The 17,598-nt window shown below is 37.4% G+C and overlaps 1 protein-coding gene and 1 pseudogene across 1 annotated transcript in view; one reads left to right on the top strand and one right to left on the bottom strand.

Annotated features, from left to right (window-relative positions):
• SLC16A7 (solute carrier family 16 member 7) overlaps positions 1 to 17,598 on the top strand; it is a 136,104-nt gene that overhangs the window by 67,657 nt on the left and 50,849 nt on the right. The window contains exons 2-3 of the mRNA XM_006093527.3: positions 11,777 to 11,908; positions 14,549 to 14,795. Coding sequence (XP_006093589.1) covers positions 14,579 to 14,795 — 217 coding nt within the window. The 5' untranslated portion in view covers positions 11,777 to 11,908; positions 14,549 to 14,578. The remainder of the gene's footprint in view (positions 1 to 11,776; positions 11,909 to 14,548; positions 14,796 to 17,598) is intronic.
• On the bottom strand, positions 5,636 to 6,889 carry LOC102420244 (annotated as a pseudogene).

The raw sequence follows: 17,598 nt of genomic DNA, 5'->3' as shown, positions 1-17,598 counted from the left end.
CCCCGAGGGTCCCGGATTGAGAGAAGGTGCAGGCCAGGCTGAGGGTCCCCACCAGTGCACGAATCTGTGCACTGGGCCTCTAGTATATATATATATATTTAGTTAATCCTTTCACCTTCTTTTACCTACTCTCTCAACACCCCTTTCCTCTGATAACTCAGTCTATTCTGTGTATCCATGCCTCTATTTCTAATTTGTTCTTCAGTTTATTTTTCTCATTAGATTCCACATATAAGTGAAATCATATGGTATTTGTCTTTGACTGATTTATTTCACTTAGCATAATAATCTCCAGGTCTATCCATGCTGTTTCAAAAGGTCAAAATTCCTCCTCCTCCTTTTTCTTCTTCTTTTTTTTTATGCCTGAGTAGTATTCCATTGTGTAAATGTGTACCACAGCATTTTTATCCACTCATCTACTGATAGGCTCTTGAGCTGTTTCCAGATCTTGGCTATTGTAAACCCCCTGCAATGAACATAGGGGTGCATATATTCTTTCAAATCGGTGTTTTGAGATTCTTAGGATATATTCCCAGAAGTGGAATCACTGGGTCAAAAGGCAGTTTCAGTTTTAATTTTTGTGGAAACTCCATACTGTTTTCCACAGTGGCTGCACCAGTCAGCATTCCCACCAACAGTGGGTGTAGGATCTTTTTTTTCACATCCTTGCCAGCACTTGTTAGTTGATTTATTGTTGGTAGCTATTATGACAGGTGTGAGATGCTGTCTCATTGTGGTTTTAATTTGCATCTCTCTGGTAAATAATGATGTTGAGCATTTTTTTCCTATGTCTATTGGCATCTGTAGTACCTCTTCAGAGAAGTGTCCAGTCAGGTCCTTAGCCCATTTTTAATAGGGTTGTTTGTCTTTCTGGTGTTTATTTGTATAAGTTCTTTATATATTTTGGAGATTAACCCCTTATCAGAAGTATCATTGGCAAATATGTTATCCTGGGAACATATTCTTTTACAGCACAAGATAATATACTTCAATATTTTAATCATGAGAAATGAAGAACTATTCAGATGTATACCATCCTCTGAGGATGTCATACAAGAGCTTTTATGGAAACTAAATTGTGATTTGGGAATTGAATACAATTCTAAACACATTTAAGGAACTAATGCTTGACCTTTAGTAGCCTCTATTTAATTAAGCACATGTCCCTGTCTGTTTACATACTGGAATTCCCTCACTTGTTTCTTTCAAATGAACTTTTCACATTCAGCCTATAGTTTTTAGAATCTTGGAAAACTTGCTCAGATACTGTCTATCTGTTCATTAGTTATTTTTGAATGGCAGTAGCATTTTCCCAGAGAAAGGGAGAAATATGTTTTTCACATGCTAAGTTTATAAATAGGACTATTTTGGTGTCAGAGAATCAAATATGAGCTGAAAAGGAACATCAGGGAACACTTAATCCTACTCTATTTTTCTTTCTTTCTTTCTTTCTTTCTTTCTTTCTTTCTTTCTTTCTTTCTTTCTTTCTTTCTTTCTTTTTACAGAAAAAGCAAACTAAGAACCAGTGTGAAAGTCATTTGCTCAAAGGGTTACAACACTTTATTATAATACTGTGACATTTATTGTGATATATGTATTTAAATTTTTTAGTGTTGTATCTCTGTACGTCACATAAAGCAAGTTCAGGACACGAGTCATTCTAATCACTTGGCCATTGTACATTTCCAACAGTCACTATTCCTTTCTATTCAGGCTGGTAGCACGTTTTATAGTATGACCCTTTGAACAATATTTTTTAAAGTATTTGGTTCTAGCTAGTGCAAATAGTAACTCAGTTCTGTGTGAGACATGTCTCTCTCAATAGACTTAATTATAGAAAAGTTAAGTGTATTAGACCTTTTGGGACCACACCATTGATCATTTCTTCACCTACACTCCCACTATTTGGCAAACTGAAAGAATTTACTAGTGTCTGACTTAAGCCTATAAAGAGGATACTACAGCTGAAGCCCATTAAAATGAACCACCCAGTGAATTTAGAGAAATGGTACAGTGGGGCCTTGACTTAGGAGTTTAATTTGTTCCGAAACCAAGCTCGTTACAGAGCTTGTTAACTCAAATTACTCTATCAACTCAATGAAAAAAATCGGCAGAGACAGCTGGTATCTCAAAAAACTCGTTAGTCGGGACACTCGCAAGTCAAGGCCCCACTGTTTTAGTCAGGATTCTAAAACTTGGAAGGAAAGGGCTGTGGAACTCTTAGGAACTTAATCAAGTTATTACTTGTGTCTTCTATACACATGAGTGAAATTAATTTGGTGTTTTTATTTTTGTTCATAATCATTTGTCTCCTACCCATGCTTCTCATGCTTCCATACCCGCTGACTTTGAGCTAAGCTATATGACAATAAAATGCAAGCCAATGACATACACGCCATGTCCAAGAGTAAGCTTTAAATGTGTTTGTATGTATTGACTCTATACTTGTAGTCCTTATATTCCAATATGAAAACATGTCCCTCTAGTCTAGATCCCTAAAAATAAAAATCTGTTTGAAGGTCTGCTAAAACACCGAGCCAACCAAAGCTATAGCTGACCCATAGCCTCCAAATAGCATGAAAATAAATAAGTATCTGTTGTTGTAAATCCTAAGATACTGGAGTTGTTTGAGAGAACAACAAAATATCAGATTGGACATGTAAAACAAAATCCTCCAATATATAGCATGGGCTTTAGTGATGGGCAGCTGGTGGTCAGGACCCTGCTAGAGGAGTTAAGAAGAATGATAACTTGTGTTAGGCAGCAGTAAAATATTTTATAATACTTTTGCTATGATATCTTGAAAGTCAGAGAATGCACACAGTGCAGTTGGGGTTCTGGGACAAGAGATTTGCAGAAAAAAATATTGGTAGCATGAGTTGGCTGTTATTAGCTACTAGAGGCCTGGTGTATGAATTCGTGCACCAATGGGGTCCCTCAGCCTGGCCTGCGGGATAGGGCTGAAACCGGCTCTCCGACATCCCCTGAGGGATCCAGGATTCTGAGAGGGTGCAGGCCAGGTCGAGGGACCCCACCAGTGCACAATTGGTACCAGGGAGGGATGCAGGAGGTTGGCCAGCTGGGGAGGGACCATGGGAGGGCTCCAGGGCGTGTCTGGTTCATCTCGCTCAGTCCCGATCAGCTAGACCCCAGCAGTAAGCTAACCTACCAGTCAGAGCATCTGCCCCCTGGTGGTCAGTGCACATCATAGCTACTGGTTGACCGGTCGACTGTCTGCCCCCTGGTGGTCAGTGCATGTCATAGCGAGCAGTTGAGCAGCCTTAGCATATCATTAGCATATTACGCTTTGATTGAACCGATGACCAGATGACCAGACACTTAGCATATAAGGCTTTTATTATATAGGATGTTTAATAGCTACTAGAAAAGGGAATGAAACTTTTCACCTTTGCACACAGGGATGAAAAGAGAAAAGGAACAAGCCACATATTACAGAGCTTGCAGGGTTGAAGAATACATGTCCCCCCAATCTTTTGTCTGGTAAAATATCCTCAAGTGTGGCCTTCTCTAAATTCACTGGATGGTCCATTTTAATGGGCTTCAGCTGTAGTATCCTCTTTCTTTTTTAAAAAGAAATATTTTTATTGATTTTAGAGAGGAAGGGAGAGGGGGAGAGAGAGAGATAGAAACATCAATGATTAGGGAATTGTTGACTGGTTGCCTCCTGCACAATCCTTCCTAGGGATTGAGCCTGCAACTCAGCCATGTGCCCTGACCAGAAATCAAACAGATAGCTCCTGGTTCATAGGTCTACACTCAACCACTGAGCCACATCTGCCTCTTTCTTATGAAAATACATGTGATTGCTTTTAGGGACCACCTGGATAATCCAGGATAAGCTCTTCTCTTCAATTCTTTAACCTAATCAGACCTTTTTGCTATTAGTCTTAGTCTGTTGGAGTTACTATAACAAAATACTGTAGGCTGGGTGGCTTTCTGGAGGCTGGAAAGTCCAAGGTTAAATAGGTGCTAGCAGATTCAGTGCCTAGTGAGAACCAGCTTCGTGGTTCATACATGGCCATCTTCTTGTGTCTTCTCACAAGGCAGAAGGGACAAGGGAGCTCTCCTGGTGGCCTTTTATAAGGGCACTAATCCTATCGAAGCCTATTCATGAGGGATCCACCCTCATCACCTAGGCGCCTTCAGAATTCCTCCTCACAGTGAAGATTAGGTTCTACATATGAATGGGGGTGGGGGGTGCACAAACATTTAGTCTATAGCATTCCACACCTGGTCTTCTACAGTTGAAATTCTTCTCTCATGAAAATACATTTATTCCATCCTAATAGCCCCAACAATAGTCTTGTTCCAGCATCAGCTTAAAATTCAAAAGTCCAAAATCTCATCTAAATGTCATGGAAATCCAATATGGGTAAGACTTTAGGTATGAATCATCCTGAGGCAAATTCCTCTCCAGCTGTGAACTTGTAAATATTTCAAAGTATAATGGTGAGGCAGGTATAGGCTATCTACTCTCATTCCAAAGGGAGAAATAAGAAAGAAGAAGGGGTAACAGGTCCTAAGTAAGTCCCAAACCCAACATTAAACTTTAAGAGCAAACAACATTGTCATATGGTCAAGTATCATCTTCTTTGACTGGATGTTCTGCCTTCTGGACTCATGGGGGCTATAGCCTCACCTCCACGACTCTAACAGGTTGGAGTCCACTGGTTCTTCAGGGCTCCCCTGGGCATGGCCTGGTTGGGGCTGTCTGCAGAGCCCCACCCCTGCATCAGTCCTCTGCTTGGGCTCTGCCCCTGATATCTATGGCTCTTCCTAGATGGGATCCCAAGCCTACAGCTCTGCCAGGCATCTTTTGAAATCTAGGTGGAGACAGCCATGCCCCCATGGCTCTTGCATTCTGCACACAGGCAGAGGCGGTGGAAGAGTTTGTAAACCATGAAAGTTTGCAGCCTGTATCCTCCAGAGGGGTGACCACAATGACCCCATACTCGGGCCCACTGGAACTGCACCTGGGGCAGCCAGGGGGCTCAGTGCTGGAGTGCAGAGAGCAGAACCAATGAGTGAGGCAGCACATGCCAAAGTCCCACATGCTCAGACAGACCCTCCTTTGAAACCACTCTGCCCCTGGGGCCCTACTCTGGGCCTGTGAGGGATGAACAGCTTTTCAGGATTTCTGAATTGTCTTGGGGTTATTTTTCCATTGTCTTATAGTAACTCCGCCTTCTGTAGAAATGTATGACTAATCTTGTGGAATGGTGTTCTGTCCATTCCTTTAGTGTTTTTCTTTTTACCACACTTTCTCATTCTTTTCAGTATGGATGGTCTGAGAACTTTCCAAATATTTAAGTGCTGCTTCCTTTTTGATTAACAGCCTGCCTTCATTCATTTCTCTCTTCTGAACATTTTAAATAATGCACATTAAAAAATGTATCTTTACAAATTGTTCTGCAATCCAAATATACAATAGATTGGAAAACATTAAAAAAAAAAACCCTTGGGCTGGGGGTAGGGGTGAGTTGGAGGGGATAAATTGGGGGGAGGGGAGAGGACATATGTAATACTTTTAACAATAAAGATTAAAAAAGAAAAGCCAATGTAAAAAGACAGGTCAAACCAACTAGATCAGTACAGGTTTTATATGGCTCTGACTTTACAGTTTTCTTGCTACATCATCAATGCCAGAAATCTGTTCCTTCAGCTGGCTCCATTGCTTGGGGTTTAAGGAAATACCTTTTCTTCTGGTTTCATTTCACTTTCTGGATCCATCCAACATTCTCTAATATCAATTAGGACTTTTCCTCTCAAGTCCTGAACGCTGACAGACCTCATTTTCCCAGTCTGAAACATTATCTCTACTGCTTAGAAGATGACGGGCTCTTGAAGCTTCAGTAGTCTTTTGCTTCTTATTTTATCTTATTTTTTTTTATTAAATTGGTTGGGATGACATTGGTCAACATGAACATATAGGTTTCAGAAGTGGGTTCCGATGTTACATCTGTATTTTGCACCATGTGCCCATCACCCAGAGTCAAATCTTCTCCTGTCACCTTATATTAGGACTGCCTTCTCCCCCCACCCCCTTCCTTCTGGCAACCACCACAATGCTGTTTGTGTTCATGAGTTTCAGTTTTATATCCCACATATGAGTGAAATCATAGCTTTTTAACTCTAGCTTGTTCTGACTGACTTATTTCACTTAGCATAATGTTCTCAAGGTGCATCCATGTTGTTGCAAACAGCACTGTTTCATCCTTTCTTATGGCTGAGTACTATTCCATTGTGTATATGTGCCACATCTTCTTTATCCAGTTCTCTATTGTGGGACACTTTGGTTGTTTCCATGCCTTGGCCACTGTGTGTAATGCTGAAACATAGGGATATTCACTCTCTCACTGCTCCATGCTCACCCTGCTGGTCTTCCCGCTCCCTCTGGCCCCACAGCCCTCTGTTCCTCCAGCCTGGCCAATAGAAGTGCCTGCTACTGCCAGCTTTTGTCCTTCTCCCTGCAGGCCGAGCCCTGAGCTCCAGGCTGCAGAGCTACATCTGTGGGCCATCTGCGCTTTTCTCTCTTCTCATTTTCCCGTTTAATTCCGGATGCCCACTTTTACGTGTTTCAGTGTGAGGGTCTCTCAGGTGTGGATCTGTGTTGAGCAGGGAAGGGATTTCTTCGTTGAATTATAGATGGTTAACTTGTTGAAATGTCCAGGAGAAAAGAGAAGTTGAACCCTTATCCTGCCATTCCTCTGACATCACCAGTCTTTTGCTTCTTTATAGGTTTTTCTGAAGAAACGTGTTTTCTCCTCTTTAACTCTTTGTCAACTTCACTGTCAGAATCGCTTCCAGAAGAGCTTGAAGAAACAAGTCCCTTTGACTTGGGCAGTGCTCCACTCCTGCAACCGACCATCCCTGTGCTCGCTCTCTCGCTCACTACTCTCTTCTGACTTTTTCCTCTAAGGAGCCAGGAGGAATCAAGGCCACTCCTTCAACATTTTGCTTAGAAATATCTTCAGCTAAATGTCCAATTTCATCACAGCTCCTACAGTAGAAGTTAGAAGATGATCACAATTCAGCCAAGTTCTTTTCCACTTTATAACAAGGACTATCTATCCCCCATTGTCCAGTAACATTTTCCTCATTTCCATCTGAGACTTCATTAGAATGGCCTTTGTGTTCTGTATTTCTACCATTTTCTATTTAAGATGACAGGTATTCTTTTAAGAAGATGTAGGCTCTTTCTATAACTCTGTGCTTTTCTTTCTAGGTTCTCCCCAGAATTGCTCTCAACAGTCATTTACAGGCAATAATCTTTTTCTAGTATGTACCTCAAAACTCCCTGTTAACTAGTTCCAAAGCCACTTTCACATTTGTAGGTATTTCAGGGAGCTCTCTGGGACCTCATTTATAAGGGTACTAATTCCATTTACAAAGTCTTCACTCTAATGACCTAATTGCCTTCCAAAAGCTCCATCTCCTAATGCCATCATATTGGAGATTAGATATTAACATGAGAATTTTTGGGGAACACAAATATTCAGTCTATAGGACCATGTAAAGCATATTATAGATCTGGGGGTTAGGACAGGATATGGACATCCTTTTTGGCAGTCACTATTCAGCCCACTATAATTGTCTTTTCAAAATTCTAAAAGTATAGTATTAGGGGAACTGTTTAGTATGGGATATCAGTGTCTAATTTTTCATAAATAATTCTGTGCTAGTTCATATTGTTTTCCCTAATTTTCCCATTATAAAAACAATTTTAGTTAGTTTGACCCTTATTACAATTAACATTTTCAGAGTCCTTTTAATACAGCTATAATTTACATCTAAAAATAGGTTTTGTGTTACTGACATTTTGTGGGCCATGCACTATTGACACCTCTCTGTCTAGTTGTCAAAGTGAATCAGTCAGTAGGGTTTGAAAGATGGACCACTTTAAAAAAAAAACAACTTTCCAGGACTAGATTCCAATTTTAATTCAGTTATGTAAAAGAAAATATTTGGTTCAGCTTAATTTCTGTTATAAAGTTGGATGAGTACCTAAACTTAAACATTGTACATTAATTTGGCATTCCTATATCCTTTTATATAATAAAGAAAAAATAGAGAGCAAAGGAGCATATTAATTCCTTTAAGTGAAAACAGGCCGTTTTAGAGGTAAGATGTATAGAATAACTTGTGCTTTATCTCGAAACTATCTAGAAAAATTTATTGTGAAGCCAATAGTCTCCTAACCACTACTGATTTAATTTGGGATTAGTTTGATAAGTACATTATTTCTGGCCTGTATTTTGAATCATAAACTTCTGGATGCCATAGACCAGGGGTGGGGAACGTCCCACACGCGTGCATGCTCTATAAGGCCCACAAAATCATTTGGTCTGGCCCCGCCAAGTCATTAGGGGTGAGTTAATTAAATGTTTGACCAAGTACAGCAGGCTAATTTTTAAGTTGATAATTTTGTATGGCCCACAACTGATGTTATAAATATCCAAATGGCCCTTGGCAGAAAAAAAGTTCCACACCCCTGGCGTAGACTATTAAATTGATGTATCCCGATTTAGATTTGGTAAGTTGAAGAAATAATTATTCATAAAACATGTAAAGAAACATTCTGATATTCTGTACAACTGAATGAGAAAGACCCTTGAATATAATACTAGAGGCTAACTATTGACCATTGCTGATATTTTCATTACTTTTTTTTTCTTGATTCTCACCCAAGGATATGTTTTTACTAATTTTAGAGAGAAAGGAAGGGAGAGGGAGAAAAAGAAATATCAATGTGATAGAGAAACATCAACGGGTTGACTTTGAAATGCACCCTGACCAGGGATCAAACCCACAACCTGGGTATGTGCCCTGACCGGAAATCAACCTGCAACCGTTCAATGTATGGAATGATGCTCCAAACAACAGAGCCACACCAGCCAGGGCTAGTTTCATTACTTCTTTATCCTAGATCTTCTTCATAAGGTAATCAACAAAGATTGATTTCTAGAAGATAAGGCAAAGTTCTTGGGGGTTAGCATATCCTCCCACATAAGTTTTTGAAAAACACTTTGTGGGGGTTCAGAATGAGCCACCCCAATATGTGCCTCTGTGGTGTGCATATTACTTTGAGCTAAAAGCAAACCTAGTCACAGGCTCAGGAGAAACTTCTGCTCCTCCCTTAACTACCTAGAAGTCAGGGGTCTCGCCCATAATAAGACACTATCAGAGATAACTTTACGTATCTGTAGAGCAGATACATAAACATGTATGCATTAAATTTGGTTATTTTCTCTAGCTAATCTATCTCATGTCTATTTGATTATTAGATGAGCCAGAAGAATCTGGAGGGTAGAGGGAAGTGTATTCCTCCCCCACAACTTGAAATAGATATTTTCAGTAGTCATCAAGTCACCTTCTTGTTAACAACAATGATATATTGTAGTCTGTATTTTCAAAAACATTATAAAAAGATAGATATGAATAAGTTGGAACAATGATGAATTTCTAAAGATTTTGAAGGATAGTTGGGATTTTGCATTCCAAAGAACAAGTATTTGAATTCCAATGGACAAGGCAGAAGAGATTATGTGCAAGAATTGAACTTGGGACTTCATCATGGAGGCAAAACTGAAGGAGGATATTTGTAAGCAGCCAGAACAGCCTCCAAGTTGGTATGCTCAAGTGGATTCTGTAACAATGGGCCAGACAAAAAGATACTCGTCATGGTACCAATTTGATCACTTGCTGGACGTTACACTTTGGAAAAATCACTTCACACCTCTGATTTTTTATATCTGCATCTATAAGTGTGATTTAAAAAATACAACTTTCTCTTAGTTTTGGGGATTATGATAATTAATTGAATCTTTAGAAAAATATGAAATGCTCTAACGTACTTTTTTTCAATGCACTCTGTTATAACTAAAACCCATTATAAAACATGGGATATATGTGAATTGCAAATAAACCAAATTTGCTGATAACCACTGCCCAAATTCCAGCTATAGTAATTTACACTCTTTTTTTAAGAGGAGAATAAGCTTTATGCCTATTTGGACTGAAGGAAACTTTCCAGAATAGTTGCTTTCCCAAATTCAAGGACAGCCTCCTCACTTGCTTTAAGAATTGTTGGTCTTCTATTGTTTTTTTGTTCTTTGTGTTTTTCTTTGTGTGTGGTTTTTTTTTTTTTGTCAAACACACAAATTCTAAAATACTGTCTTTTATTTTTAAAACCAAAGGCCAATATATGCATTGTATAACAATATCTGCATAAATGTGTATTAAAATATACTATATTGTATATTAAAATATACTATATTAATCCATGTAGAGAAAGGGATGTAAAATCTTTTATTATTGCCATTCCTACCGGGGGGAAAAGCTCTAGATATGGATTGGTCGAGACTAGTTAGGTTAAGGTGCTGTGAAAATTTTGTAGAATTTAGAACATGGACTTGTCAATATTTCTGTTATTATGATCCTTGTGTGGACCTTCATAAACCATAATGATAATCGGGCATAGACTGGAGGGACAGAGCCCAATTTTTAGGAATGCCTCATGCTTTCCTCTGAGGCTTTGCCCTGAACTCAAGCCAGTTCTCTCTGCCAGAGGGAACAGAGAGAAAATGTATTTCCTACCTGTGGATGTGCTTGTTACTTGGGATAGAATGGAGCTGCTATGCTTGAGCTATCTGGCTTAAAAAACTCACCAAGGCTCCCAAGGATGTGAGCCTGTACCCACTGCTGTGACCCAGACTTAGGAGGCCCATTTGGGTGAGCTCATCATTCTCAGCACAAGTTAAAACTTTAATTTTGGCTTTATCTCTCAGATTTTATCCATGACTTTCTAATTTCCAGTCTTCATTCTAGACCCTCCCCTCAGTTTCTCACTGACTTGGCTACTAGAACGCAGACTTTCTTCATCCTCTCATACCAACCTCATCTGACCTAGTGGCTGGTCAGCTTTCACTCACCACTTCAGGTCAGGTGGCCCTGATGTAAGGCAGGCAGCTGGTTATGTAATAGAAAGAGTTGACTTTTTCTTAGCGTTAATCTAAGCAAGGGGGTGTTTGGGCCAAACCAAATAAATTCTTAAGGACTAGCTGCTATACAGTCATCACCAGATTTAAGATGAAATAAAGATATTTGATGTATTAGGGAGGGTTAGCAGGTTCATCTGCCGCCCAGACTTGATTAGGAGGTTTGAATTCTAAATCAGAGGATTCCTAAAATACTTTTCTTTCTCATGACCTTGTCTGTCTCATGTGTATTATTGATAGTATTTCTAATAATTTTCTTTTAAACTTTCTACTTATTTTCATTGTCAATGGATATTTTCTTTAACTGAATTACACTCAATGAATGCCAACAAATTCCCTTCTCATATTGGTGGATATGTAATCTATTGTTGCTTATTGTTTTAAAAACTAATTCTTCATTTTATATTTTTTCTCATGCACATATTTAATCATTTTGTTCATACTTTAGTTATCCTTTTAATGGATTGGCAAAGAAATATAAACCTAGATATATGTATACATGCATGCAAGGTGAGGCAAAAGTGGTTTACAGTTGTTCATATGGAAAATAATACAAAATTAATAAATAATAATACATGAATAAACTTTGTGTTTTGCATACTCACAACTGCAAATCTACTGTTGCCCAATCCTGTCTATTCAATTTTGCTCATTATTAAACCTTAGTCACCATGTACTGGAACGAGTTATCGCTAGTGGCTCCAATGAGGCTTGTAGAACTCAGTTATACATGTAACCCGTGTTTTCTGTTTCTTCAGATAATCCGGAGTCTGCTCCACCTCTCTCCCTCTGTATTGCCTCCAAATACCATACTTCGAGGAATAGTGACTGGACTTACCAAGTCCACGTATAAACCAAAGAAGTCTGTTCAAGTGAGAATCTGTCAACAGGTAAAGTTATACTCCGTTTTCTTGATTATGCCCACAAATAAAAGCCATAAGTTGTATAAAATATTATAGAATTGAGCAAGGGACAATAAATGAGGCCAATGAGTGTGTATGATTTGGACCTTGACTATTAGTCATCTCAAGAGTTGTTAATAATGAACCGGTGACAAACTTGAAAGTATAATTTTTCAAGGGTTAATTGGTCTTGGGTTCACTTTGCAATGATTTAGTTAAGATATCAGATTTCAATTTATATGGAAGAAACAAAACAGGTAGGAGATAAAGAAGTGCTAAGAGGTATATAAATAGTGACTTGTAATTTATAGTATGCGGTTATAATTAAAATTAAGGAAATATGCTGGAAATAGAAAATAAAAGATCATATACTAAGACAAACTGCTAAATTGTACAAAGAGAAAAAAACAGTTCAATCATATAATGGTTTCACTTTTTCTTTTTTTAAAATATATTTTTATGGATTTCAGAAAGGAAGGGAGAGAGAAAGAGAGATAGAAACATCAATGATGAGAGAGAATTATTGATTGGCTGCCTCCTGCCCACCCCTCACTGGGAATCCAGCTGGCAACTCAGGCATGTGCTCTGACCAGGAATCGAACCATAACCTCTGGGTTTGGGCAATGAGTTCACTTTTTCTGTGAGCATAGATTTCTATCTGTAAAATAGAAATCTCAACATCAACCTAGCTCATTAGTAAATGTTAATATTAATATTTATAAAATAATTGAATATTAGTAAATTTCAATATTATTCACTTGATATGATTATCTAAAAATGTAGAATTAAAATTAGTTAGAAATGTTATTATGACTCTTGAAATGACTGAAAAATAAATAATCCAGTTGTATTTTTAAGTGTTTACTATAGCAGATGTAATAAAAGCAACAAGAGTTTAAGCTCATGAATTAATAATGAAAGATTTTTTTCCTTTATATAAGCAGGAAATTGCAGGACTTTAAATTTCATAATTATTTTTACACTCTGGTAATAAAATAAAGTAGATGCCCACATAAATGCCCTTTGGTATTTCCTTAGTATTCTCTATGTTTTTTAAAAAGATATTTTCAAACAATAAGAAATTTGAGTGCTTTAAAATATACTAACAAACTTCACTAATATGTAAATTCATATTCTTCAGACAACTTTCAAAGGTCGATTGCTATTTCCAGCTCATTTAACCCACATGTACAACGTCTCTTTTTCTCTTTCTTAAGTATTAGTACTTTTAAAAATATATTATTTCCAGTGCTCCTGTGCTATAAGCCAAAATTCAAATTAAATATATAGATAATTTCGGATATTGCCAAGAAAGCAAAAATTATTACAAAAGCAGACTGTAAATATCCTGAAGACATTCAAATCTTTCATGTCATCAGCGTGTATCAATTAGTAGAACAGGGCAAATAAATGGTGATCAAATACTGGAAGTCCTAATCAGACTAATTACACAAGAAAAAAAATATCAAAGGCGTCCAAATCGGAGTGAAAGAAGTAAAATTGTCTCTGTTTACAGAAACCCAAAGATTTTGCCAAAAACTATTGGAACTGATCAGTGGATTCAGTAAAGTTGCATAATACAAACAAACATTGGTGTTAGGGAACAAAGTTGTTTGTAATTTAATATCAATTGTATGAAATTATGTGTGATCATTGTTTCCACAGGAGAGTGGGTTGTCCTACACCATAAAGCAAACAGTTATGTTCCTCAGCATATCCAAAAAGACAGTACCTTTCTTTTTTTGTTATTTTATTTTATTGTTTAAAGTATTACAGATAGTAGTACATATGTCTCCTTTTTTCCCCCCCCATTGACCTTCCCTCAGCCTCCCCTACCCCCGGAACATGTCCTTACCTGCCCCCCCGCCCCCAGTGTCTTGTGTCCATTGGTTATGCTTATATGCATGCATACAAGTCCTTCAGTTGATCTCTTACCTCCCCCCCAACACTCCCCAGCCTTCCCACTGTAATTTGACAGTACCTTTCTTTTAATAAACAATAAAGTACTATCCATTTGACTAAGAGAATATCATTGCTACAAAAAATATGTATAATCTTTCATTAAAAAATTTTCTAAACCTGTAAGATTAGAAATTGTATGGTTTTAATGACCTAAGTAAACTTTAATGCAATTCCAAGTTGGAATTGCATTCTTATAGGTTTAGAAAACAGATCTGTTCTAAAATATTTTTAAGTAACCTCAGTTATTTTTTTCAATAAATGGTTATATAAAAACTCAAACATTTTGTATTAAAAATATTCAGTTTTAAGTGATGCTAGCTCCATTTTGTTTATACTTAGAAATCAGATTGAGATGGCTCTTATTTTTTTTGGTTGGTACTTCAGTACACATCTGAAATCTTAACTTCTCTTCAAGTAATATTTGCTTCCATAAACAAATTAAATGCTTTCAGGTCCTAGCACATAGCAGTCAAAGTTACATACCTCATTCCATTATTCAAGTTCATTTTCTGAAAACTTTCTGAGTACCAGGGTATTAAAAATATTCATGAAAGATGATATAGTTGTAGCTATAACTGGAAAATACTATTTATTTTAATGTCGATCAAGAGTGAAATATAAAAATGAAAATAGGGTTTAAATCTGTATTTCATTATTTGAATACAGGTTACCTGAATTTCAAAGAGAAGAGCAGAAATGCCACCACCTGCAGGTGGCCCACCACTACACCCGCCTCCTGATGGAGGATGGGGCTGGGTAGTGGTTGCAGCGTCTTTTATCTCCATCGGATTTTCATACGCATTCCCCAAAGCCATCACAGTATTCTTCAAAGAAATTCAGCAAATATTCAGCACTAGCTACAGTGAAATTGCATGGATATCATCCATTATGCTGGCTGTAATGTATGCAGGAGGTAAGGTTCTTTTGAATAAACATAATTCTGGATTAAGAAAACAATTCGTCCACCCCACAATGTTGTGCATGTAGCATTTTGGTATAGTAAAACCCTGTTTTCATATGAGCCACTTAAAATCAACTAAACTGGTAACTGGAACGGAATTTTTAATAATTTTAGTGATTCAATATCATAAACTATTCACATCATTCTGAGTCTTACTAGAATAGTTGTTTGGATGAGGATTTCTTTGTACAAACTAAGATTTACTAAATTATGGACCTTCTAAGGGTCCATTTAATTTGGAATAAAGTCTATAGACTACAGTGTTAGTATCATTTCTTACGATTGCTACAGTTAGTGGAAATGTTTTCTCCTGAATGAGAAACTGTGAATGTTGTTGACAGTTGATAAGCCAAGGAAGTACTTCACCTTAAGCTGTGAAAATGGAGTGTGATTATCTACCTTTTGGGTCCATTCAGGTTTGCATGATTGAAATAATTCTTTATCTCTGTACTCATTAAATATGACACTTTAAAATTTAAATGGTTGCCTGACAATTATCTTGTTACATTTCATATTCAAATGAGGATTATTCATGAGGGATAATGAATAAATCAAAGTACCATGTCGTTTCTGAATGTTAAATATTATATATGTATATATAGAAATGAATTAGTGCATTTGTATGCCACCTATCTTCTTTAAATCAATTTCAACAGCAGAGCAGACTGTCTTATAGATTTTTTTAAGTCATTTATTGAAATATTTAGATTTGAGTTTTCATTTTTCAATGGCATATGTGACTTTAAGAGACAGGTATAAACTCAGAATACACTGTTTAAAGTACTCATACAAATCATCTAGTGGAATTTGTTTCTTTCCAAGTGAGGATAACATGGCTCATAGTGATCAAACTATATCATTAGTAAAAATATCCAATATTTATTAGTATTAAATTTCAGCTAAGACCTCTCTAAATGTTTGCTGTGTGTCATATGACCTAATCTTCTTAATAATCTATAAAATAAGTATTAACTTCTCTCCATTCTATAGCTGAGGACATAGAGAGAAAACAAAATGTATTTCCAAGTCAAACAGCTCATTAGTGGCAGATAGAAACTGAGACCCTAAACATTTCATCACTGTGCTGTTCTGCCTTTCTCATGTCTCCCTCTTTACCTAAAGAAAATGGCAGACCTAATTCAGGCCTTTGCCCACCAAAGCCATTTGTTTAGTGACATAATAATTATTCTTTAGTATATTGTCTATTGTACACCAGGTAAAAATTTGATCCCCCAGTAATCCTGTGTGTGTTTGTGTGTGTGTGTGTTTTCCACTTTTCTGTATGTTAGCAATTTTACATTAATTCAGTATATGTCTCCCTTACCCGTTTGGTTCTGTTAAATTGGTGCATTTTCCCCCAGTAACAATAGGTATCTTTAAAATGCTATTTGGCTATGTCATTGAAAAATTCTTCTTCTAAAACACTTTCTGAGATCCTCCTTTGGAAGTGGCTTGAAGGCTTATGACTGCTATTTCTGATGACTGTAGAAGTAGTAGATATTGTGCTTCAGGTTTTCTTTCTCTATCCCAGGGGTCAGGGTTCTTGATAATGATTTGCTAGAGCAACACACAAAGTCATCTTGTCCTGAGCTCCACAATGTGCTAATGTTAAGATATGTTGCCCCCCCTTTTTAATACAACAGAAACAGATTCCTTTAGTGAATTAACATTTCTATTGAATTTAGAATTCAGGTCCTTTATATTCATAATTTCATGTTGAGTAGATTGTTGATGAACTCATAAGCAAGAAAAAAATTATATAACTTTTTAATTAAGTCAAGTCTTAATTGACTTTATTAGTTTTAAGCAAACAACCTCAAAGCCCCAGTGCTTTGCGGCTATACTAGTTTATTTTGCTCAAGCAATGCATTATCAGGCAGTGTTTCACCCAGTGGCTATGCCATTGCGTAAGGATTTGTAGTGTCCCTAAATCTGCTCCATCTGGACAGAGAATGAATGCCGACAGCATGGAAGATCAATGCGATATTTTAGGGGCCAGATCTGGAAGGAAAAAAAAAAAGTCATTTCTGCACACATTCCACTGGTTAGAACTCTTACACCTCCCTACCTAGAGGCAGGGCTTGAGGTTTCTGGGAAATACAGGCTCCCTGTAGCATCCAGTGAGACCTAGACAGAGCTTGATATCCCAACGGTCATTCTCCATTCAGTGAAAGTAGGATGTGTTTATTTTTTCTTTAATATTTGAAAGGTCTCTATTTATAGAGGCCTTTTAGAATGATGATTATAAAATGAATGCAAAGACCGTAAGGTGAAAAGGCATATAATTTACTATAAAGCATGAATCTCTCTACCAAGTGACTAAAATATCCTATTCAACATAATGCTAATTGCATTAGCTTATCGAACATCTAAGATCTGACACACTCATTAGGGCTTAGTACTCAAGCTATTAATCACCACAGTGGGGTCACTGGGTAAGATGGAGTGTGGTCAGAGGCCTGGCCTATGATGTCAGGGCTGGAGTCTCTTGTAGTAATTAGTTGGCATCTGGGCTTTGGTAGCAAGGTATTATCTTCCCTTCTGATGGCCGCATTAAAAATGAAGCTAATAATATGTATGCGGGAAGGATGGGCAGGAATGCAAATTATGTTTATCCCTTACTTCATTCTTAGAGTAATGGCATTAAGTTACACAACCCATCTGCTTGTCCATATGGTCTCCTGAACTTCTAACGGATTTCAGCAATAGGTCAAACAGAGTGGTCACCCCATTAATAAAGCACTAAGTAGAGGTA

The sequence above is a fragment of the Myotis lucifugus genome, unplaced genomic scaffold (genome assembly GCF_000147115.1).
Source record: "Myotis lucifugus unplaced genomic scaffold, Myoluc2.0 scaffold_119, whole genome shotgun sequence".
In the NCBI taxonomy this organism is placed as follows: domain Eukaryota; kingdom Metazoa; phylum Chordata; class Mammalia; order Chiroptera; family Vespertilionidae; genus Myotis; species Myotis lucifugus.
Note: the sequence above shows the minus strand (reverse complement) of the source record. Positions and strands in the feature narration are given on the sequence as shown.